This window comes from Haliotis cracherodii, unplaced genomic scaffold, assembly GCF_022045235.1.
Source record: "Haliotis cracherodii isolate W230 unplaced genomic scaffold, xgHalCrac1.p SCAF_27, whole genome shotgun sequence".
Lineage (NCBI taxonomy): Eukaryota > Metazoa > Mollusca > Gastropoda > Lepetellida > Haliotidae > Haliotis > Haliotis cracherodii.
This window is the reverse complement of record NW_027266283.1, coordinates 1952422-1977979: the sequence shown is the minus strand read 5'-3', so window position 1 is coordinate 1977979 and position 25558 is coordinate 1952422. Positions and strand designations below refer to the sequence as shown.

General features: G+C 42.4%; 1 protein-coding gene across 1 annotated transcript; it reads left to right on the top strand.

Moving 5' to 3' along the window:
- The first annotated feature begins 124 nt into the window (after positions 1-124).
- LOC139473140 (cysteine-rich venom protein Mr30-like) lies at positions 125-24982 on the top strand. The gene is made up of 13 exons (XM_071255658.1): positions 125-149; positions 10432-10553; positions 11446-11616; positions 12720-12804; positions 14060-14220; positions 14862-14956; positions 15411-15490; positions 15855-15953; positions 16874-16984; positions 21172-21333; positions 22131-22274; positions 24343-24444; positions 24873-24982. Exons 1-13 carry the CDS (start codon positions 125-127, stop codon positions 24980-24982), a joined length of 1467 nt encoding a protein of 488 aa, XP_071111759.1.
- Positions 24983-25558: the final 576 nt, after the last annotated feature.

The following is a 25558-nucleotide window of genomic DNA, read 5'->3' as shown; positions in this document are numbered from 1 at the left end:
TTCTCGGTCCAATTTCTTATAATTTATGGACAACCTCCGTGGACTAGTGGATAGAGCGTCTGCCCCGAGGGCGGAAGGTTGCTGGTTCGATCCCTGGCCGCGTCATACGTAAAGGTGTTAGAAAATGGTTACTCTGTCTGGCGATCAGAGTCAGTACACTGTGTGGGGTATTCATGTTAAACTGCGACATGGTATCTTAGTGGGCTAGCTCTATTAAATCGGCATTACCTCGACATTAGCTAGGACTTTATCAATACGTATCCATGAATTGCCTGGTACATGTTGAGGTGAGGTGGCTAGGTGAAATGGGGTTTAACGTCGCGTCCAAAATTATTACACTTTTATAGCGACGTGCTTGCACGTGTGTGTGTGTGTGTGTGTGTGTGTGTGTGTGTGTGTGTGTGTGTGTGTGTGTGTGTGTGTGTGTGTGTGTGTGTGTGTGTGTGTGTGTGTGTGTGTGTGTGTGTGTGTGTGTGTGTGTGGCTGCTTGTACTAGTCCGGACTGATGCCGATTTACAGTGCAAGCTCACTGAGATACCATGCCGCAGTTTGACATGAATACCCCTCTAAGACACAGTATACTGACTTCGAGCCGACCAGTCCTTGTTTAAGCCCCTTAAAGCCGAGCGCCAGACAGGGTAACAACAAGTACCATATTTTAGCGTCTTTTGGAATGACGCGACCGGGGATCGAACGTCGGACCTTCCGCTCTCCGGGCGGACGCTCTACCACTAGCACATGTTGAGATTGTATTGAGCGGTTGGGTAGCCTAGTGGTTATAGCGTTCGCTCATCACGCCGCAAGCTCGCGTTCGGTTCTCCACATGTGTAGTATGTGTCATCTTCGTGATATGGCTGGAATATACCCACTCACTCACTCACTCACTCAATCACTGACCCACCCACCCACCCACTCACTCACTCACTCACTTACTCACTCACCCACCCACCCACCCACCCACCCACTCACTCACTCACTCACTAAATTATTTCATGACAACAAATGTTACGCATGCGCCACATTGTACATGTTGTGTGGCACACCTTCTATACAACGAGTCCGTAGGTTAGTCAAAAGCTAAGTCATAAGTCTTGGGATAGTAGTCAAACAAACACTGGATACGTCATTCGAAAATAGACGCATAACAAAAAAACCAAGAAATACGCATACGATATGTATTAACGACCGGGGCTGACCAAGATGTTCGTTACAACAGTACATTCTATATTGCAGAAGCTCGATCGAATTATTTATCATGAATCTCTCAGAAAATGCTGAAACAGATTTATTTCAAGCGAACAATTTGAAACCGGTGTCAAATGCACCAGCTTGTTTTAAGTTGTGTCGAGAGTGAGTAAGTCACACTGATGGAAAGTGTTCTATTGTGCCCGCGGGGTTCCGGGGAGAAGAAAAACTCAATTTCAGCCAACTTTAGTTTAAGCTTGTTTCCTCGTGTACACAAACAGGAATACTTACCTGTTTTGCGTGACTCAGCTATATATAACCACATGTGATGAAAGATTTTTTACCGCGTATGAGCACATAGACATTCCGGAAAATTCCGCTCACAAAGCAGGTCCTTCGAGCGGCTCCGTCCATTGCCCTATAACGAGTAACACTTGCCAAACTCGCCAACCTGTGTCAAATGTGTTGGCTGTTAAAGGTATACTACCGGTTTATTTGTATTTATTTATATGCAACGCCGTGTTGCCGTTCATAAATGTGTACAGGGATGTCTCTATTCAGAGAGAATCTAACCGAGTATATTTTAAGATTAACTACATCAACTCGAGTCGATGACATTATAGAATTCCGAAGATTGCCTCGAAGCTTATGCATTATGCGAGTGTTTTATATAGAAAGACACGATAGATAGATTCTACTTATCATCAAAAAATCATTCTCGGAACTTATTCCGTTTCCGAACAGGAATTGCCAGTGTCTTGAGGGTCGGTAAATACGGTATCGACCCGAAGGATTATTGATATAATTTGACCCTCACGTCTTTGTAACAGTGACGTCACTATGTTCATTGCAGGGATATCCCTTGGTTTTACACAGTGTGGCCAAAACGATATAACTGGTATCATGTTTGTGATATCGAATTCCGGATCTGTGAGTGGCAATTTCAGGGCTGTGTCTTAAGATCAGATTATGACGGACTACTTTCAAAATTGGAACTTTTTTTATCATTGATCACTCGAATTCACCTACGTCTGTGTCGGAACATTAATGTTTTGGGTTTGTAAGTCGACGCCCTTTGATATTTTCCAGTTTTTTTCCAGTTTGTATTCTCCTCACTGCCTTGATAATTCACAGAAATGGCGGAAACCGTTTTGTGGAGGGTCACACCAGGTATAAGTAGTAAGACATCTGTGTTGTGTATTAATGCACCACTTCGATCATGGGACTGACAAACTATCCTAAGACGCTGCGATTTTAAGCTGTGTAAAAAACAATTTACTGAACTCATTGTTCCCAACTTTATCTGTTTCGCTTTCGTTCGTTGGATACGTTGGACATGGGACAGGTGAAATGGGGTTTAACGTCGCGTCCAAGATTATTGCACTTATTGGCGGCGTGCATGTACGTGTGTGTGTGGCTGCTTGTACTACTCCGGACTGATGCCGATTTATAGTGCTAGCTCACTGAGATACCATGCCGCAGTATTTGGGGGCACGGGTGGCCCAGTCGTCCAAGGCGCCGCGATTCGCTGTGCGGAGTCGCGTCCCTTGGGCACGCCAGAAACCTATGATTGTGGATTCGAATCCCGGTTCGCTCCGATTATGTTTCTAGGTTTGTCAGCACCATACCCGTGCTTGTTGGTTTCACCGAAGTGATAAACGTCACTTTGGGCTTTCCTCCCACATTACGGTGACACGCCCTGGTATAACTGGAATACTGTTAAAAGCGGCGTTAAACCCAACTCACTCACTCACTCACTCACACACTCATTAATTGTTCCTTGTCCGCCCCGATGTTGACATGTTCAGTGGCCCATGACTTGTAGAGAAGTGTGTATCGATGCTGGCCAAGAGCAGAATAAGTCCAACATACCCCTAGTTTGTCTAAAGAGCATGGGATATGAGGAACGGGTGGTTAAAATTTCCCAGCTGACTAGTTGTGTCGGACAGCGAACACCTGGTGCCAGTGGTGATTTTCACTGATCCAGATACATTTTACCGCAATGACAGATTTCGGTGGATAATCGAGGCATGTTATTTTCCTTGGTGAAGTGTCGACTATTTACAGGCCGCTGTTATAAGGTAGAATATTGCTGTCCCGGCGTAAATCAACATGCATTCGCTCAGCCCCGCTGCTTTTGCGGTCTAAGTATGTAGGCTAGTCAATTTGGCTTCCACATCTGTCGAGGCAAACAATCTTACTTTCACTTGAATAAAACATGTACGCATAGTGTGTAGGACATAAGTTCAATTAGTGATATATTTTGTTTGTCCCGACTAGATCCAGAATCCAAAGTGTTGCTTGCTTGGTGTTCATTTCAATGATACATGTATATCCAATTGTTATGCTCTTTGACTTTACGTAATCATGATTGTTTAATCGAACCAATCGAGATCATTTTGGATCATTTTTGGATCATACGTTGTTTTTGTTCTCAATCTCAATCTCAATCCCTCAAAGCTATGTCTTTAAAAGTTGGAATAAAACCACAATACTTCATAAAATGGTGAATGTCAATCTCAAAATTACACTTTTTATCTTTTCAATTTGCTGTCTTAGACAATACTCAAGATCATCTCAGGGGCGGTCGGGTAGCCTAGTGGTGAAAGGGTTCGCTTGTCACGCTGAAGACCCGGGTTCGATTCCCGCCATGGGAACTTTGTGTGAAGCCCATTTCTGGTGTTCTCCGCCTTGATATTGCTGGAATATTGCTAAAAACGACGTAAAACCGTACTCACTCACTTACTCACATCTCATGGCAAGAGTGCGTGAATTTTTAGCAATACCCAACAGCATCACGGCAGGGGACACGCATTTTGTGGAGGATCGAACCCGCGTCGTCAGCGTGACGAGCGAATGTTTTAACCACTAGGCTACCCCACCGCCCCTTATCATGGAAAGACAAAACGCCAGATAGTGACCAGTATCAGTTTTTCAACCAGCGCATACGCTATCGACTGGAGGGCGGTCGGGTAGCCTAGTGGTTAAAGCGTTTGCTCGTCACGCCGAAGACCCAGGTTCGTTTCCCGACATGAGTACAATGTGTGAAGCCCATTTCTGGTGTCCCCCGCCGTGATATTGCTGGAATATTGCTAAAAACGGCGTAAAACCATACCCACTCACGCACCATCGACTGGCCTCACAAACCATCTCCCCTTCCCTCTTCTGCGTTGCCATTACATATCTCCATAGTGCGTATGCGTATAACATCACTCGTAGTGTGTTCGGAGTAGCATTACCCTGAACAGGATCCATTGGCTTTTCTCCCACATTAAGCTGATTGTCGTGATATAACAGAAATTTTGTTCAGCGCGGCGTTAAACCCAACTCACTCACACCCCTTAACTATTAACCCAAACATATTTTTCCCGAGTTACCGACTTACGGAAACATAGATTATAACATACGAACCTTTTAACATACGTCAATGTTACAATTACGCCAATATATCGCCAACTCACTTTCTCCCTGCCTTGCCCCCGCCGTGAACCTGAGCACGTAACGTACGACACATGTTGACGTCGTCGTGTATACAACTCGACCAAAGGCTGTTTGAAGTTTATTTCAGACACCTGGGCATTCCTAGGCGACATGACACGTAATTAATTTCATTTTCTTCTCTACCTGTTCCACACAAAAAGTCTTATTTGACCGATGGGGCATTACACTGATTTAGACAAGGTCGGGGCACGAGTAAATCAGGTCAGCTTGAAGCTCTGCCAATGACGTACATATTTAATTATACCAATAACGTTCCATTTGGTTTATATAATATTTTCGTATCCGTCTGTTTATCATCTATAGGGAAGATGTAACCATGTTTGAATCTAATTAAAACTGTATATTGTAGAGTGAGTGAGTTGGGGTTAACGCCGCTTTTAACAGTATTAAATTTATATCGCGGTGTGTCAGCTTAATGTGGGAGGAAAGCCCGAAGTGATGCAGGTCTCAGACGTTTACCACTTCGGTGAAACCCACGAGCACGGGTATGGTGCTGACAAACCTAGAAACATAATAGGGGCGAACCGGGATTCGAACCCACAATCATAGGTTTCTGGCGTGCCCAAGGGACGCAACTCTGCACAGCGAATCGCGGCGCCTTAGACGACTGGGCCACCCGTGCCCCCTATTTATTGAAGAATATAATATAGCGTGTCAACGCCAGGAAACACGTAGTCTTGCTCTTTCGATGATACGACTCACATCGAGGCAGAAGTTACTTTCATCTACCTATACGACATTATAATCTACAGAGAAGAAAGTGCACGCACGCACGCATCGATATATAAGATAATCTTGGACACGACGTTAAACTCCATTTCACCTCACCTCACATGGGAGTCGATATAGCACACTATCACTTTATCACTTTGTGTGCACGAAATGTGTTTATCAAAGTTATTCCCAGGTATTTAAATGCACACGGATTGTGAGGGTCCATACACACTCTTTGTCCTTTACAAGCACACATGAACAAAACAACATTGTGTTGCAGAAAAATCAAATATTGGGGAAGCAGTGTTTTGAAAAATCACTTTCTACATTTATGTTACACCTCAATTGACACTCACACTACAGTTATGGTCGACACGACATATGATCCTGCAGTTCTACAACACTACACTGAACCAGCTCAGAGAGCAGCAGCATTATTGTTGGAGACGTTCAAGTAAAAAAACTGGCTCAAATGCGACACGTTTTCTGTGCAATAACGACGCTTCAAAATGCTGAAAAAGCACCCCAAACCTTTAGTACTCATTAGGAAAACATCGACGTTTTCGCGTTTGCAGCTTTAGGGAAGTATAACTGGAGTGGATATCTACCATTTGGGGCAAGAAAATCACCCGTTTTCTATAGATACTTATTGCTATTAAAAAGGTGAGTGAGTGAGTATCGTATTACGCCACTTTTAGCAATATCCCAGCAATATCACGGCGGGCGACACCAGAAATGGGCTTCACACTTTGTACCCATGTCGGGAATCGAACCCGGGTCTTCAAAGTGACGAGCGAATGCTTTAACTACAAGGCTACCCGGCCACCCCTGAAAAAAGGTAATAATTGAAAAATAATAAATGAAAAAACAAGCGACACTTGTTTATACGGCGATTCAATTTTTCATATCAGATGATGTTACTAGTGGGGCAGTTTGTGTACCAGCGACATATAGTTGAAAGTTAAAAATAATACATAGGCCATTTTTTAAGTATAATCTTTATGTAAGCAAATAATTCCGTAATGTTGTAGTCTGTGAGAAATGTGTCAGACATCTGTTCAATTTCATCCAAATTGTACATGTATTGAATACTGGTTGAAATTATTATTAACAATGCCTACTAACAAATATCCCTATCAATGTTATCAAATGTTAAGACAGATATGTGACCGTAAACGCCCTACTTTCGCATCTTGTGATCAGGTCAAACATGTATTATGATCCTATAGATTCGGTCATACCTGGGTATATCAGAGGGTTGGAGACACTGGCATATTTTTGAGTGAGTGAGTGAGTGAGTATGGTTTAACGCCACTTTTAGCAATATTCCAGCAATATCACGGTGGGGGACACCAGAAATTGGCTTCACACATTGTACCCATGTCGGGAATCGAGCCCGGGTCTTCGGTGTGACGAGCGAACGCTTTAACCACCGGGCTACCCGACCGCCCCGGCATATTTTTGAATGCGTTAAGAGGGAGACTTACTCTCTGTGCTGAAGCATTTGCAATCAGAATATAAAGCTGGATGTGAGGTAAAAGGGGGTTTAACGAAGCACACAAAATTATTGCACTTATATAGCGACGTGTTACAGTGCCAGCTCACTGAGATACCATGCCGCAGTTTAACATGAATACCCCACTCAGACACAGTATACTGACACCCAGCCGACCAATCATCCTAAATGCCGGGTGTCATACAGGGTAACAACAAGTACCATCTTTTAACGTCTTTTTGTTAGACATGGCCGGGTCTCATGCGTGAAATGTACTGTATGATAATGTTGGAGTTATATTAACAGTGTATTTCAAAGTTTAGAAAGGCATCACTATTGTTTACAAGCTCTCTTTACTATCCGGGAATACAAAATGTTAGAAAACGTGTGATATTGAAGAAATCGAGACATTGTTCCATGCCCATTGTATGAAGAATTACACCTTGTTTGAAGTCGTAATTTGAAACTGAAAACGGATAGATTATTCATGTTAGGAAAAGAATTGTTCGAGCACCGGTCTTGAACTAGCATGACAGCGCCGCAAATCGTCAGGCCCCCCTAGGCCTACGCGTGCCAGCGAATTATGGTTTTGGGTTCGAACCCTAGAGATGCCGTAAGTAAGGTTTTAATGGTTTGTCAGCACCTACCCAGCTCATGGGTTTCATCAAAGTGGTAAACGTCCTGCAGTAAGACCTGCAGCAATTTGGCTTTATAATTATTTCACTTTAACTCACCGCTATATAGCTGAAATAATGCATGTAGCGGCGTTAAACCTCTCTCTCTTCCTCTCTCTCTCTCTCTCTCTCTCTCTCACACACACCCACTCTCACTCTATCGCTCTCTCTCTCTCTGTCTCTTCCCCCTATCTCTCACACACTCACTCTCACTCTATCGCTCTCTCTCTCTCTCTGTCTCTCTCTCTCTTCCCCCTCTCTCTCACACACTCATTCTCACTCTATCGCTCTCTCTCTGTCTCTCTCTCTCTTCCCCCTCTCTCTCACACACCCACTCTCACTCTATCGCTCTCTCGCTCTCTCTCTGTATCTCTCTCTCTTCCCCCCCTCTCTCTCACACACCCACTCTCACTCTATCGCTCTCTCTCTGTCTCTCTCTCTCTCTTCCCCCTCTCTCTCACACACCCACTCTCACTCTATCGCTCTCTCGCTCTCTCTCTCTGTATCTCTCTCTCTTCCCCCCCTCTCTCTCACACACCCACTCTAACTCTATCGCTCTCTCTCTCTCTCTCTCTCTCTCTCTCTCTCTCTCTCTCTCTTCCCCCCTCTCTCTCACACACTCACTCTCACTCTATCGCTCTCTCCGAGTCTCTCTTTGTGATATTTGAAGTTGTAATAATTTAAGTTGAATTGGAATCAAACATGATCTACTTATTTTCCATGCAGAGCTTGATCGGCTGGTTAGATGATCAAATTCTAGATTGGCCCAGACATCATTGATGTGGCAGCAACAGCCGCGGACTGCGGCCTTCACGAGTGGTAACCCAATACTTGGGCCCTGACTCATTAAACTGACGCACCGAAACTGATCAAATCACAAGCGCTGCTCTAAACAGAAAGGCATGTCCTGTTGAAGGTGTTTTGAATAGACATGCCTAATACATTATTCTTCTTTTTTTGTATATCACAACCATTTAAATATGAAATAATATTTTGCAAATTATTACAGATTTCATACTTTTCCAAAATGTGCTGATGTCTTTGCAAAATGTCCAACTGCCATCGGTATGTATAAACGACTACTTGCGAAAAACAAGTCAATATGTATTGTCGCCTGCTGCTACCTGTAAGAGCTGATTATTGGCCGAGTTTCTTTTTGTATGTAAATATATAGCGAATCTTACCCGAGTGTCTTTGACTTCAACTATATCAACACGAGTCGTGTCATATACTTGATAGCAAAATATATTGGGATGAAATTCTAGTTACCATCCAAAATCATTCTTCCCAACTGTATTCAGTTTGCAAACAGGACTAATTATCGTCTTGAGTTTACAGAATACTGCTATTTGTAACTTGACCGTGAAGAGATCACCCGTTTATTAAACATACAGCTGTATTACGCATTGTGTAATACCAAAACGCGTGCTTATGTACTCTCGGAACACGTTTCACGAACAAATATTGAAAGCTCTCAACATCCCTTGGCTTATTCAACGACATTACGTGTGGAGCTAATAGATCACTGAGAGGAGCTTATGCACACCTTATGCAACCTTGTTGCTAGGCTGACGTCACATGGCATTTTTGCGCCGATGAAAATTCCACAAATTACGTCATCGGGTATTGTGACGTGATTGTAAACTTTGAGGTGCAAGGCCCCATTCCACAAGGTGAACGTATTGTAGCGCAACGACAGTCGTTAGTCTAAGTTAAAGTATGTGAATTGCGATAACCTTAGCGCTACGATAATTTTGTGGAACGGACGTCTGAATTCTAAAGGTGGACCGTTGCATGGTATTAAATTCATACGTTTCAACATTTGACGTGTTTGAAATATTATTCTGTTAAACTCAATTGGATTATGCCCTGGATCGTGTAGGTGTCAACCTATTCACACTGAACAGTATCATTCTAAAAACGTTATAAATGGCAAGTAATAAATAAAATACTAAACTCGCTCCCGTGATAAAACCAATTTTATGAAACTCGTGAATAGTTGTGGTATCTGACGAGCGAAAGCGCGTCAGATACCATAACTATTCACTCGTTTCATAAAATTGGTATTACACGGGGGCTCGTTTACTATTATGGCAGATATATAAGTGATGTCATTTGATTGTGACGTCATGGTAACGATGATGTCACAATGGTCTGCAAAGCATTGTGAAGCAATCTCGTTGTAGATATCTACCCTACAATATAGCTCTTGTATGTATCCTGTGGAAGCCTGTTATCATATATCAGGAATAAAAGTACATATATCTTTGTTATTTGTGACATACAAATAATGTATTTACGAGAAGGAAACACATAAGGGTCTAAATGTCTTCATCATATGATGTCACTCGTGACATAAACGAAGTTCAAACCATACTTCAGAAACAGCGCATGCAAGAAAATAATGCCATGTTTATTTACATAAGCGTAAAGAAACCTATATCTAAACAATAGCGGAACAATAGCGGAACAATAGCGAGGGACACCAGAAATGGACTTCACACATTGTACCCATGTCGGGAATCGAACCCGGGTTTTCGGCGTGACGAGCGAACACTTTAATCACTAGGCTACCCGACCGCCCCAGGAACAATGTAACTTCGAGTAAATAGTCATCGAATCAATGAATGCTGCTTGTTGAAACTATATTTCCTGCTTGGTGGCCTTATTTGCATATTTTCGGATGGCAATGCCAAGTTTATCGGATTGTTTTTTCGCATCGACAACACTGCGTTTGATTCTATTCTATAATAAAAATGAGCCTATTTGCGAAAGTAGCAATCTTGCACATCGATGCCGCACCTCATGCAAGAGGTTGCCTGGGGTGTATCTTCTGCAGCATCACCATTCTGTAAATTACAGGAGATGGCCACGACAATCTTGTCTCCGACATCGTCTTCCCGGGCCACAATGGTGTACTGAATGACTCGCCCCATGACGTCACGCTCCCAAAGAAGAACGTAGGTCGTCCAAAGCGAACACAGGTAATAACACTTACAATAATAATAATAATAATAATAATAATAATAATAATAATAATAATAATGATAATAATAGTGAAAAGCACCGTAATTCGAATGGTACTGTAGCGTCCAGTGGGCACGCCAGACACGTATGATTATGGGTTCGAATATCCCGTTTCGCCCCGATTAAGTTTCTGGGATTGTCAGTACCGCACCATACCAGTGCTCGTGGGTTTCACCGAAGTGGTAAACGTCTGAGACCTGAATCACTTCGTGTTTTCCTCCCACATTAAGCTAACACGTCGGGATATACTTTGAATGAGTGAGTAAGTATAGTTTAACGTCGCTTTCAGCAATATTCCAGCAATATCACGGCGGGGGACACCAGAAATAGGCTTCACACATTGTACTCATGTAGGGAATCGAACCCGGGTCTTCGGCGTGACGAGCGAACGCTTTAACCACAAGGGTATCTCACCGTCCTCGAATACTGTTTTACCCACCCTACCCAATCTCACATTCGTCACCACTCGCCACCTTTCCGTACCCTGCAAGAAGACTCGTCCCCCTATCGACGAATGTTATGTGCGAAAAGACGACAAACCAGTCAGAAAAAGCGTATGATTTCAAGTTCTTCGTCAAAGAATCCCTCGGAAATAATTTTTGATTTTACATATGTCTTGCATCTAAAAATATACCCAAGACACAGTTAAATGTTTTCAATCATACTGTATAATTCAACACCTTCCGAACCCGGTCGCAAAAATGGCCATGAGAGGGGCACGAGTCGCTTTTCGGCTTGTCCCGGAATAACACGAGTTGGTCACGAATGTTGTGCCATATGAACGCCGCGCTAGTGTGCCAGACACAGCGACACACTGCTGAAATCATTAAATATGTACGATAATTTTAGGACACATGCACCACGGAGTATGCCGCCATCAGAGGACATACCATGTGTCTGCAAGACAACTCGGAAGTGACGTCATACGGTGTTGCTGCGCAAGACCAGGAGGACATCGTGACTCTCCACAATGAACTGAGAGGCAGAGTAGAACCGCCCGCTACTGATCTTGGAAAACTTGTAAGAATCCGTTATGCTTGATAGTGCTCTGATTGGTTAGCTTTTGACATTTAATAGCCATTAAGCAGCGAAGTAATACGATTATATATTTTCAGTGAAATGAGTGGTTTATTCCCGAGGGTGGCGTTGACGCAATCCTACAAACTCCCTCCACAAGCGCAGTGCATGTTGATGTCAAAAATAAATTGGAGTAAATATAACCTGATTTCTTAAATAATTTCAAAAACATATATGGACTTTATTTGTCCAAGGGATGGACAAGATGACAAATGGCATCACGTTAAATAGCATTCATTCGTTTAGTGTATAAATTTGATAAAGCTTTGGATTCTCATATTACTGTACCGTGAGGTGCATTTAGGTGAGGTGAGGTGAAATGGGGTTTAACGTCGCGTACAAGATTATTGCACTTATATAGCGACGTGCATGTACGTGTGTGTGTTTGTGTGACTGCTTGTACTAGTCCGGACTGATGCCGATTTATAATGCAAGCTCACTGAGATACCATGCCGCAGTTTAACATGAATACCCCACTCAGACACAGTATACTGACTCCGAGCCGACCAGTCATTGTTTTTGCCATTTAATGCCGAGCGCCAGACAGGGTAACAACAAGTACCATCTTTTAACGTCTTTTTGTATGACGCGGCCGGTGATCGAACCCCGGACCTTCCGCTCTCCAGGTGGACGCTCTACCCACGTCATCTGACACATTCCAGTCTTCGCATTAGATTTATAATTTTATAGATTTTCGGCAGTAGTTCTTCAATTTTTTGTCATGATCTTGTTGCGTGGGTTTTGCAAATAACCATTAACACACGAAACGTCTACGCCAGTGCTTATCGATTATCGATTATCTATCGAAACAGATTCCCAGTCTTCGCATTAGATTTATAATTTTATAGATTTTCGGCAGTAAATCTTCAATTGTTTGTCATGATTTTGTTGCGTGGGTTTTGCAAATAACCATTAACACACGAAATGTCTACGCCAGCGCTTATCGATTATCGATTATCTTCCGAAACAGATTCCAGTCTGCTTGTATTCATGTATACTATTTGTTGTGATACCTGAGGTTTACAGTATCGTGTACTCTACTGCAGGTCTGGGATTCTAAGCTGGCAGCTGTGTCGGAGAAATGGGCGCGGCAGTGCAAGATGGAACACGACCACATGAAAAGCATACCCGGTATATTCCTCCTCAATTCGGGGGGCACGGGGGGCACGGGTGGCCCAGTCGTCTAATGCGCCGCGATCCGCTGTGCATAGTTGCGTCCCTTGGACGCGCCAGCAACCTATGATTGTGGGTTCGAATCCCGGGTCGCTCCGATTATTTTTCTAGATTGTCAGTACCATACCCGTGCTCGTGGGTGGTAAACGTCTCAGATATCACTTCGAGCTTTCCTCCCACATTAAGCTGACACGCCGCGATATAACTGGAAATATTGTTAAAAGCGGCGTTAGACCCAACTCACTAACTCCTCCTCAATTCCATAAATATCATAAACAAGCAATGAATGTGTCATCCACTGAGCGCATCTCGCCCGTGTGTCATTTGATATCAAATATATCAACAATAGTCGATAAAAGTTTATGAATCCGAGGCGTTTAATTATTGACGAGTGCTGACTATTTGAAATCAAAAGACACTCGGGAGAGATTCTGTCCTCTTAAATCCTTCTTCCGACGTGTTCAGTCTCTGACTGTATTGGCCAATGTCTTGAGAGCAAATCAGCTCCAGTGACGAGGTGGTTGTGACGTCATTTGATTGTAACGTCATGGTAATGACGCCACAGTGGTCTGCAAATTATAGGATGCATACATGTCTTTGTAGCGATAACACTCTTTCCATTAACATGTGAAACGTAGGCTATAAACAGCCCGAATACATAATAAACATGTGTTTATATTCTCCAAAAATTCAGCGTAACCTACACCACAGCTGGCACCCGTGCTAAGGAATATGCTTTTAGTAATGGAACGTTTCTTTCGCATTCATTTAGATTCTTTAATCTTGTTAATTATCCAAAGGGGTTCGTCTAATCATGAACACCTCGAACTTTAGCCATCGAGTGAGTGAGTGAGTGAGTTGGGTTTAACGCCGCTTTTAACAGTATTCCAGTTAAATCGCGGCATGTCAGCTTAATGTGTGAGGAAAGCCCGAAATGATGCAGGTCTGAGACGTTTACCACTTTGGTGAAACCCACGAGCACGGGTATGGTGCTGACAAAAGAAGAAACATAATGGGGGCGAACCGGGATTCGAACGCATGACCATAGGTTTCTGGCGTGTCCAAAGGAAGCAACTCTGCACAGCGAATCGCGGCGCCTTAGACGACTGGGCCACCCGTGCCCCCCTGTAACAATCGACTGCAATAGAACAAGATATGTTTTGTGATATTGTTTGTTAAATAAATCGACTGACGTGCATTTGACTTTTTTCAGAATATGGACTTGAGGTTGGGCAAAACATTGCGGGAGGGTATTTGAACTGGCGGAGCGCCATTATGGCGTGGTATAACGAAGTAAGCTTGTATCGATTTGGCCAGAACCCGAATGGCTATTTGGGAAGAGATGGATGGAAAAAGATCGGACACTACACACAGGTACAATTTTGCATGTATTCACATACTTACATGGGTCGGGTACAAATGAAACTTGTACGTGAAATTCCGTATTGTATCTCTGAACTTGCTAGACTGGTCGAGAAACGTCTTTCCATCGGACATACAGGTTTTAAACGCCAGTACATAATGTCATATATATCTGTTTCTTTTGTTCGTTTGTTGTTTAACGCCGCAGCCTCAGCAATATTCACGCTATATGACGGCGGTCTGTAAATAAGCGAGTCTGGACCAGACAATCCAGTGGTCAATCATCAGCATCGATCCACGCAATTGGGACGCGATGACATGCATCAACCAAGACAGCGAGTCTGACCACCCGATCCCGTTCGTCGCCTTTTTACGACAAGCATAGTCGCCTTTTACAGCAAGCATGATATTTGCACCAGTGCGCATTATTTTTTTATAAAATTAACAAGCGGTGGTGCTTAACGTTTGTCGTTGTGTCTATGATAACAATTTTTAAAAAAAACTGACAACACTGACATTTCATAAACACAACTTTACATCAATCGTGAAGTGAAGATTCTTATTACTAGGAGAATGGGAACCAGGTTTCCCTCTCTATGCCAGTTAAATGTACTTTGTTATGATACTTGTGTATTCTCTTTTGTTCTCTACAGATTGTTCAGAACGTCACTTTCCTAATAGGATGTGGCTATGCCCATTGCCCCAACACGAAATTTGGAAGATACTACGTTTGCAATTATGGATCAGGGTGAGACAACTTTTGCCTTAATGAAAGGGAATGGGAGGTGGCGGCGTGACTGGGCCAACGTAACGACGTCGGGCCAACTTAACAACGTCGACGCCGGAAAATACGTAGTCTCGAATATAATGTCGCGCTCAATATTATTGAGATAGAGCAACGTGCCGTATGATATACGCCGCAGTTTAACATGAATACCCCACTCAGACACAGTATACTGATTCCGGTCCTTGTTTTACCCATTTAATGCCAAGCCTCAGGCAGGGCAACAACAAGTACCATATCTTAACGTCTTTTGGTATGACGCGACGGGAATCGAACCACCGTAAACAGAAAGAATTCCATGTCCGCGTTGTTTGCCAAAACCCGTTGTGATTTTTCATCGAAGTTTCCTTTTAAAAAATCGGCAAAACAACAATCGTGTTCCCCAGACTTTACAGCCTTATACAAATTTCTTTGTCAGACAAAACCGAATTTCCAAGCCTTACACGAGAGGAGCAAGATGCAGTTCCTGTCCAAACACTTGTAAGGATGGACTTTGTGGTAAGTCATCTATTGTCTGAAAAACGCAAGTTTGGATATTTTGTTATTTTTTTACAGTTTCAGTTTTAATATGTTGCGTAAAACCCAAGGAAGAAGGTAATGAACACATTCGTTATTTGATAGATTTTCAAATACACGTTATGATCGAGTAACCTGCAACATTTGCTAACCAAGGCCCAGGGCCAATTACACACAACGTACAGGTATTCCCTTGGTATATCGGGCTTATTAAGCGTCGATTCTGTTCCACTGATGCAATGCACATTTGAAGTCGAAATTGGTGTTTAATGTACCTAGACCCACGGTAGTCGTTACACATGTGTAGTGAGTGTTACCAAGCCATAATAGATGCTCACTGTTTCAGACTGCGGAGGGAAGGCTTGTTTCAATGGAGGATATTTAGACACAAACACATGTACTTGCACGTGTCAGCAGCCGTACTCGGGCCCTACGTGCCAGCAGTGTGAGTTCAGACAAGTCGATTCCCTCTTGTACAATCTAACCAGTTGAACTAACACCCACAACGTGTTACGGGGGCAGTGTGGCCCAGTCGTCTAAGGCGCCGCGATTCGCTGTGCAGAGTTGCGTCCCTTGGACACGCCAGAAGCCTATGATTGTGGGTTCGAATCCCGGTTCGCCCCGATTATGTTTCTAGGTTTGTCAGCACCATACCCGTGCTCGTGAGTTTCACCGAAGTGGTAAGCGTCTGAGATCTGCATCATTTCGGGCTTTCCTCCCACATTAGGTGACACGCCGTGATATACCTGGAATATTGTTAAAAGCGGCGTTAAACCCAACTCACTCACAACGTGTTAAGGCCGTGTCACTTTGACAGTGACCAAGAACAAAAAAGGACACACCCCTCTGGCCTTGATTAACTTAGGCTTAAACTGCTAACGTTATTTCCGGTCTATCAAAAACAAATAATTTTGACCATTTAAGGACTTACCACACAAGAAACCTGTTCATTCAAAATGTATCGACACCAATGACATCGCACGATTAAGAGAACTCGTTATGAAGGAACCATTATTATGGATAATTGTAATTTGATGTAGGTATATAAAATGTTCCCAACGCTAATCGTTCGCGGTGTCGGTACTAAAACGGGGTCACTTAAGATATAAGTTATATTGTAGTGTGTATACCCATGTGAGATCCTGGGTAGAATTGGTCATCAGCAGCCTTTGCTTGCTGTAAGAGACGACTATGCTTGTCGTAAGAGGCGACTAACGGGATCGGATGGTCAGGCTCCCTGACTTGGTTTGATGCATGTCATCGTATCTCAAATGCGTTGATCGATGCTCATGACATCAATAACTGGATTGTCTGGTCCAGACTCTATTGGCTTATTTTTTATTAATTTATTAATTGTGCTTGCAGTGAACTGTCCACCGAAAGATTCGTTTTACTGTGGGCGTAGCCTAGTCCCCAAGGATTGCAGGACATATTACAACGTACCGCAACTGTGCCCCTACATGTGTGGGATATGTGGTAAGTCATGTTGGTTTCATGTTTATTCCTGTAAATATATTGACTGAGGTTTCCCCTATTCATACCAAATTGTTTGGTAAATCTATACAACTATTGTAATATAACTCTCGCGTGATTGCATTTGGGATATCAACCCATGCTTGCCGTAAAAGGCGACTATGCTTGTCGTAAAAGGCGACTAACGGGATCGGGTGGTCAAGCTCGCTGACCTGGTTGATGCATGTCATGGATCCCCATTGCGTGGATCGATGCTCATGATATCAATCACTGGATTGTCTTGTCCAGACTCGATTATTTACAGACCGCCGTCATATAGCTGGACTATTGCTGAGTGCGGCGTTAAACAACAAACCAGCCAACCATTTGGGATATCTGGGGGGGGGGGGGGGGGGGGGGGTGAATTGCATCATGTCGATTGAATGGCGCCTTTTACATCCATATGAAAGATCTAAAACAGATATGTTGAAATAATCAGTCAGCTAAGTAATACGCTTAAAAGGGACCCAACACCCCCGATCCATATTTTGCGTTGACATGTCTTAATGATCAACATGTATTATGCCCGTACCATAACACCATCAACAGACACCCTATTGTCTGACCCTCAATGCGTCTCAGCCATCCCTTAAACGTCCAACTTCCACGATGTAACACGCTGACTTTGTTAATGAAGCGTCAAAACCCTTTCCATATCCAATGATTACTTGAAAGTGGTTCATTTGACCACTTTGATCCATTCCAAAACCCGCAGGTTACCTATCTAATGCGCTGATTGGTCCTTGAAGATGACCTCTCCAATGAGCCTTAGCTCGGCCAGGGCGTGGTCGCTGCTGGTTGGATGGCCCGGAGTCACGTGGTCTTTGTGAACCAACAGACGCACGTGCGGAGGGTGTATTGCTGAGTGCCGTGTTAGGCAACCAAAAATCAGTTGCATGTGTTCTGGAAATTATGTGAGTGGCCGGTAGAACAGGACAAGCTTACCCTTGGAACACCTGATTTAATCCCTAATTTCAATGATCTATTCATTTACTTTTCACCGCTATTTTGCCTTGTACGACCTTTGGAATCTGTTTGGCAGACAATCGATTTTTCGTTGGCGTTGACGTTTTGTAAGAACATATGCCTCGTATGAAATATAAGCATCACTTCGATCGTTGCTATTCTGATGACGTCTTACTGTCAGGGTGACACGGTGTTTTAACCGAGCCTATTTCCTAAATGTTTTATTTATAAGTAAAGTAATAAATAAAAAACGTCCCAAACTAACCCATTTTAGTTACCAAACGTCCCCGTATATGCACAAACACGCAGATATATTTAACTGATATATACTCAGTCTTAAAAATGCATCAATACCCAATTCCTCACACGTGTGTTAAGTGCAGGCTCCGTGTGTCTCAACTACACATGGTCACCATGCCAGAAAACACCAAGACCACGTAATGTTTGTAATGTAGGTTTTGCGAGTGTTTTTCAAAATCATATAGGAATAACCCGTTTTCTATTATCTTATCGCACATATAAGTAAATTAAAGGTATGCATTTTAGCGTCATGTTTATTCTTCTTGCGGCAGTTGACCGCCTCCGTGGTCTAGTGGTAGAGCGTCCGCCCGGAGAGCGGAAGGTCTGGGGTACGATCCCCGACCACGTCATACCAAAAGACGTTAAAAGATTGTACTTGTTGTTTCCCTGTCTGGCGCTCGGCATTAAAGGGCTAAAACAAGGACTGGTCGGCTCGGAATCAGTATACTCTGTCTGAGTGGGGTATTCATGTTAAACTGCGGCATGGTATCTCAGTGAGCTAGCACTATAAATCGGCATCAGTCCGGACTGGTACAAGCAGCCACACAAACACACACACGTACATGCACGTCGCTATTTAAGTGCAATAATCTTGGACGCGACGTTAAACCCAATTTCACCTCACCTCACCTCACCTCTTGCGGCAGTTTCAACAGTGGTCGGCAGATCAGTAAACTTACACTTTGATAAGAAATCCAAATGTGCTTCAGGAGCGACCACAATACCATCACTGAGTACTTGTATTTATAAGGACCCCTTCTAAAATGCAAAACACAGTGTTTAGCCGCAGTTAACTAAGTTTTTTTTGTTCACCCACCTCGAATTTGTGTATAACGACGGGTATAGACACAACGTGTATTTACTCCTTTTTTGTATAGTCATCGCCAGTGACAGATGTGGAGGTGGCAGGAAATATCAAGGTCATGACGTAGTTACCCCAATATACATGAACGGGACGATATTTCATATATTCCAGCTATATGACCGCCGTCTGTAAATAATCGTGTATGGACCAGACAATCCAGTGATTGACATCATGAGCATCGATCCACGCAATTGACATGCATCAACCAAGTCAGAGAGCCTGACCACCCGATCCCGTTAGTCGCATCTTTCTCGAGCCAAATTAAGGCGGCCGACATATTGTTAATGGTGTGAAATAGAATGTTTACTAAGCATGCGTTGAAGTTGTCATTAATCATAAACCAATAGGTTGGTTACAATAGATACTGATTATAATAGATGGATAAAACGTGTATAATTAACGTCCAGTCATAAGGCTTACGGGTCACGGTAAAAAAACCATTTATACAAAATATGATAGTATATACTTTATGTAATTAATATATTATACGTGATCAGTTGGTGTACATACTCTCCACAGCAACCCATGCTTGATGTAAAAGACGACTATGCTTGTCGTAAAAGGCGACTAACGGGATCGGGTGGTCAGGCTCGCTGACTTGGTTGATGCATGTCAATTACGTGGATCGATGCTCATGATATTAATCACTGGATTATCTGGTCCAGACTCGATTATTTACAGACCGCCGTCATATAGCTGGAATATTGCTGAGTGCTGCGTTAAACAACAAACCAAACCAAAAATCATACTCTGCAGCTAGACAGCTACCGTCCTCGGGGTGCTACATCTACTTGTCGCACGGTGCATGTGGATACGTGATCTGATGCGACAGGTGCCATGCTGTTGACACTATGTATTAACACCCAATACAAATATAGAAAACTTGTGAAGTGAACCAGACACTCACGAAGTAGACATCTGGTGTGTTATTCAGGGATGATCGTGCGACATTACAGAAAGTATAGTGTCTCTTATACTTTCATCCAAAAGTCGCCGTAACATTACGGTATTAACCAGGACTTCAATATAAGTGGTACAAAACGTAACGAAGGACGTCAAAAACTCTATGTCCCCCAAGTGATCATGCTAAAAGTAATTTATCTCACCGACGTGTTTTAATATGAGATTGTAAAAGAATTAAAACAAATTCCAAATTGACTCGAAAATAGCTTGCTGTTTTTCCTTTGAAGCAGGGTATAAGGGATTTATTCTGCCTCTCAGAAATCCACGTGCAGTCTGACTTGCTCGTGGTGGGGTATAAGAGATTTGTCCCCCCGCTAAGCAATTTATCCCCTCCAAGGCGGGATACATAGTATTTTATCAAGATTACGTGGACAAATCAGATCTCATTATTCTGACATGGAGGCATGACATGCGGAAATGTGAACATCTCGCGTGCGCATGATCAGTGATAAAACTCAACTTTGAAACGCAAACAATCACGAAGAAAATTTTCTACTATGAATGAAGAACCAATTTTTTATGAACAATGTTTTTTGCCCCAGAAAACGGTAATCTCTTCTTAAGAGTGAATATGCTATCAACCAAAAGTGTAATCACTTACAAACATTTTTTTTTCTCAATCGATGTACTGCTATGTAACACGTTTTCCCCATTTTGCAAAAACCGTTGGAGACCAGTGGACATGTGATCACGGAGCGAAGAGACAATTATTTTGTATTAATAATGAGGGGAAATGGTGGCTCAGTAAGCTCCGGCGCCGCATTTCGCTGTGAAGAGGTGTCCGGCGTATACAGCTATGATCGTGGGTTCGAATCCCATTTGGCCCTGATTATGGTTCTAGGTTTGCCTGCACCATACCCCGTGTCGTGGGTTCCATTTTAATCGACCAGCATCATACTAAAAGTTCCGAAATAAACATTGAGCTTCTTTGGACACTCTCCCGAAGTACAGATAATTCAATATATATTGTATTCACACATGAATTATGCGTTAACATCCCACTTTGTACCATGCATACACGTTACTTACTTCAAACTACAACTGTGTCATATTTTAGGATCACCTTCCTCAAATACCACAGCTGCTTCAGCAGCAGCTGTCCGCATCACTCCGTCGGACCAAGCATCCCCAGTGCAACCAACAGCTGTAGTACAGCCATCTTCAGGGGAATTCACTTCAGCGTTTGGCTGCGTCTATGCAGGAAACAGAGCATCTAAAGGTAAAAGGAAAATCACTAATTCATTACGGAAAGGTTTTGTATGTTTATATTTACTTGGTTACGGAGAGTGATGTCAGTTGTCAAAACAAAATGTTTAACATTTGCTGTTATGTTTTGTTTTAAATCAAACGGTTTAATATAAAAGAAATGAAGAAATATGAATCTACATACTGACGTACTTTGAAGTTTTATTCATTATTAACATAAGGTGACGAATGTTGAGAATAAAAGAAAAACAAGCCATCTTTTCTTGCCGATAGTGTCTATCGTTCCCAAGTCAAATGCAAGATTGCGTACATACATGAACCTTTGATATCACCCTACTCCAGATATATAACGGCGGTCTGTAAATAAGCAAGACTGAATAAAGTGTTTGAGTGAATCGCCCATATATTATGTTATGCCAAATGATTTGTATTGTCTACTTAATCACTCATACCTTGAATAACCTCTGTCTACATTTATTGAGAACATTAGTCAATAGCGCATTGTGCACACACACTAGTTTATATATAACAAGATCAATGTTTTTCAACGGAATATAATGTAGGCTACGTCAAGTTATGTTGTCCATCAACTATCATATTGCTAGTTAACGTGAGCAATATAGAAACATTTCTCCACAAATGTTAGTTGTATCGTTTCTACTAATCTATCAGTTCAGAAAGACGAGCGCTTCTAAAACCAGTTTATAAACGATTTGATTCGACATAACATCTCGTGTCATGGTATTCCTAAACAGTATCTCCTTGTAGTTAACCTGTCTAAATAATGTCTTCCAACCACGTCTGTTTCAGTGGAGTGTCGAGACTATGGGGACCATGGTAACGACATGTCGCTGTGTGCCAGTATGGGCGGGAGTCAGATCACTTGTGATCACTGCCAGCAGTTCTACAACATCAAGACAGACTACTGCCCCGTCATGTGTGGACTATGCGATGGTTAGTGCTTGTATCAATCTAGCCTTACTTTCATGCGAAAATCCTTTCAGTATGTTTTTAACCGTTGCGGAAAAGTAGTCTTCCGTAAGTTCCCAGCAGCAGACCATCATAGCTGACAAGTTGGAGAAGTAAACGGGTTGGTCGCCACAAGTTACAAGATTACCCCTTAGGTAAATTGAGCTCCACTCCATACACTGCCAAAATATTAGTACAGGCAGCACTTCAACAGTTTACACTTGTCTACCAAAATGATTGAAGTACCACAGTGAGCAGCAGGAATGGCTTACACATTGGTGAGGTGAGGTGAAATTGGGTTTAACGTCGCGTCCAAGATTATTGCAGTTATTTAGCGACGTGCATGTACGGTTGTGTGTTTGTGTGGCTGCTTGTACGAGTCCGGACTGATGCCGATTTATAGTGCTAGCTCACTGAGATACCATGCCGCAGTTTAACATGAATACCCCACTCAGACACAGTATACTGACTCCGAGCCGACCAGTCCTTGTTTTAGCCCTTTAATGCCGTGCGCCAGACAGGGTAACAAAAAGTACCATCTTTTAACGTCTTTTGGAATGACGTGCCCGGGGATCGAACCCCGGACCTTCCGCTCTCCGGGCGGACGCTCTACCACTAGACCGCGGAGGCGGTCGCTTACACATTGAACTCATATAGGGGAATCGAACCCTGGCTTCGGCGTTAAGAGCGAACACTTCGAGACCAAGGCTTGCCGTGTAACACACAAATGCGCAATTTATGGTCACATTAGAATATTAAAAACCTCAAAACCCCATGTACCCCGACTGATCCTGCTACAACGAATTTATCTAATCTACATGTTTTAATGGCATTATAAAAGAATTAAAACAAATTTAAAATTGAAAGAAAACAGCTTGTGTTGTCTTGTGACTTCCATTGACTCGGAAAAAGAGTGCAGAAGTTTGCATCGAAGCGGGTAAAAGGGATTTATTCTGCCTCTTAGAAATCCACGTGCAGCCTGTCTTGTTCGTGGTGGGGTATAAGGGATTTATTCACCCCCTGAGAAAATGATATCTCTCCAAGGCGGATACATAGTATATTATCAAGATCACGTGGACCAATCAGACCTCATTCTTTGATAGGGGTCTGGTAGTGAATGTAATTCTACATGGGCATAAATACTGGTTCACATCATATGACAAAACAGCAGAATAAGTATGTGTATATCATTTGAGTTGTAAACAAAAAAATAAATATGTGTTGTCAGATAATTAAATCGAGATGCGATTTTAAAAGATAAATATGTTAATGACTGGAACCAAGAACAGCTGCATCTGATGTCGTTTGTATCCACGACTGTCATGTTCAATGGTATCTATGTGACCGTGAGCAACACATCCTCGTGATGCAGGACGGACAAATACACAGATGTTGCACTTCGCCTTCGAGAACTAGATACTTGATTTCAAAATTGCACATGTTAGAAAATGACGCATGCCATACGATAGGAGTTTAATATGTTATTAGGGAACATCATACAACGATTGATCATGAGTATAGTGATGAAATACTATATGTATCTGACAACATAAAGTATATAGATTACTGGAGTGATATAACCATTTATCCCGAACTAATTTCAGACAGAAAATACTTAAGAGATAGAACATTAGGTTTTCTCGTCAAATTATTTTGTTACAAATTGTTTTGTTTTATTTTTAATTAACTCGTTCAGGTACCACTGTTTAATAACACACTGTGTAATAACATCAGGTGGTGACGGGATTATGTTTGGTCATCAGCTGGTCATTCGAACAGGGATGTCAGTAGCCATGTCAAACAGTTCACAAGGCTTCTAGGCGGATTATCAAGTCCCGACAACTACAGTCTTAATGACAAGTCGTGGCGTGTAATTCAAAACGTTCAGTCTGCCTTTGTAATATCAGTACGCAAGTTCAAAACGAATATATTTGATTTTTCTTGTCAACCTGCATTAACAACCCATCCATTGACGTGAAAAGTTGACATTTTCACTCTAGAGATAAACATGTGACTCATACTAGACTTACGTTATGTAAATTGTGACTTTCAGCACCATGCGGGGGAAAGCAATGTTTGAATGGTGGACGTTTGGATACAGACACGTGCAAATGCACATGCAAAACGCCATATGCCGGAACGACATGCCAGACCGGTAATATATTCAACAATCTCTACATTGTTATATCGTAAAGAGCTAAATTTGTAAATTCGAATTAATGTTTAAAATTGTTGAATTTAATGATCAATGAAAAACAAGATTGTAAATACGGCCATATGCGTTTCAAAAAAAGTTCTCTTCCATGTCTTTTCGGAAGAATAAAATGAAGATTATATCAAGAAAAACGCATCACTATAAGATATTTACTGGATCATCGTTATATTTCATTTTCCTGTCAGAGCCTTACACTATTAGATATACGCCCACATAGAAGAGGAACTAGGCTTACAATGTTACAGCGTTATATTTGACTGTTGGTTACTGCACATTCATGCGAGAGCCTTTTGACTCCGTGAAAACGAAAAACAGTAACATTATTTGAAGAACATCCAGTGTCATTCATATGAAACCTTCCGTTACAGCCAACTGCCCAGCAAAAGACCCGTTTCACTGCACCCTCTACCGGCTGTCCTACTGCGAACTGTACGTCAACGTACCGTCTGAATGTCCCTTTCTGTGTGGTATTTGCTGAGATGTTGAGTACGAGTCAACTTCAGAATGAGGCAAGGCATGGCTGGGTGTTTACATCCTCATCTCAACAACACATGCTCTGGTGGTCGGTCAAAACGCATGATGTGTTGCAAAACGTGTCTTAGGTAATATTTGTGGAAACATATTTTTTTTAGAAACTCATTGCTAGAACTCATCACTTGAGCTAGAGATGAAATGGATCCACAATGTTTGGATTTTTACAAATTTTCAATATACGTTTCGTGTCGGAAAATATTGATATAAATGTGGCATATGGTTTTATGTAATCTTATCTCTTTTTTTACAAAATGTTGTCTGGGCATTTGACAGCAATCAATGTTTGTTTGTACATTTATGTGTCGTTTTGTGTGCAGCATGTGCACTCCATCACTCACCATCAGTTGATTTCAGTTGTTTATTCATATTTCGTAAAACGACGATCTCTTTTTTGTGTATCGATGTCGTAGACGCCACAGCCTTACTAACTCAACGTCCTGCGGACATATCCTTAGTCAGTAGTTCTGGACAATGGTAGCTAATGTCCTGTGAACTAGAATAGTCAGTACAAGGAATTAAT

What these genes read in the sequence shown, in the direction of transcription:
- LOC139473140 (XM_071255658.1), top strand. Translation starts at nt 125, where the DNA reads ATGGTTACTCTGTCTGGCGATCAGA. An exon ending in CTACTGATCTTGGAAAACTT is followed by an intron (nt 11,617 to 12,719) that starts GTAAGAATCCGT and finishes ACTCTACTGCAG; the next exon opens with GTCTGGGATTCTAAGCTGGC. An exon ending in TTGTAAGGATGGACTTTGTG is followed by an intron (nt 15,491 to 15,854) that starts GTAAGTCATCTA and finishes TCACTGTTTCAG; the next exon opens with ACTGCGGAGGGAAGGCTTGT.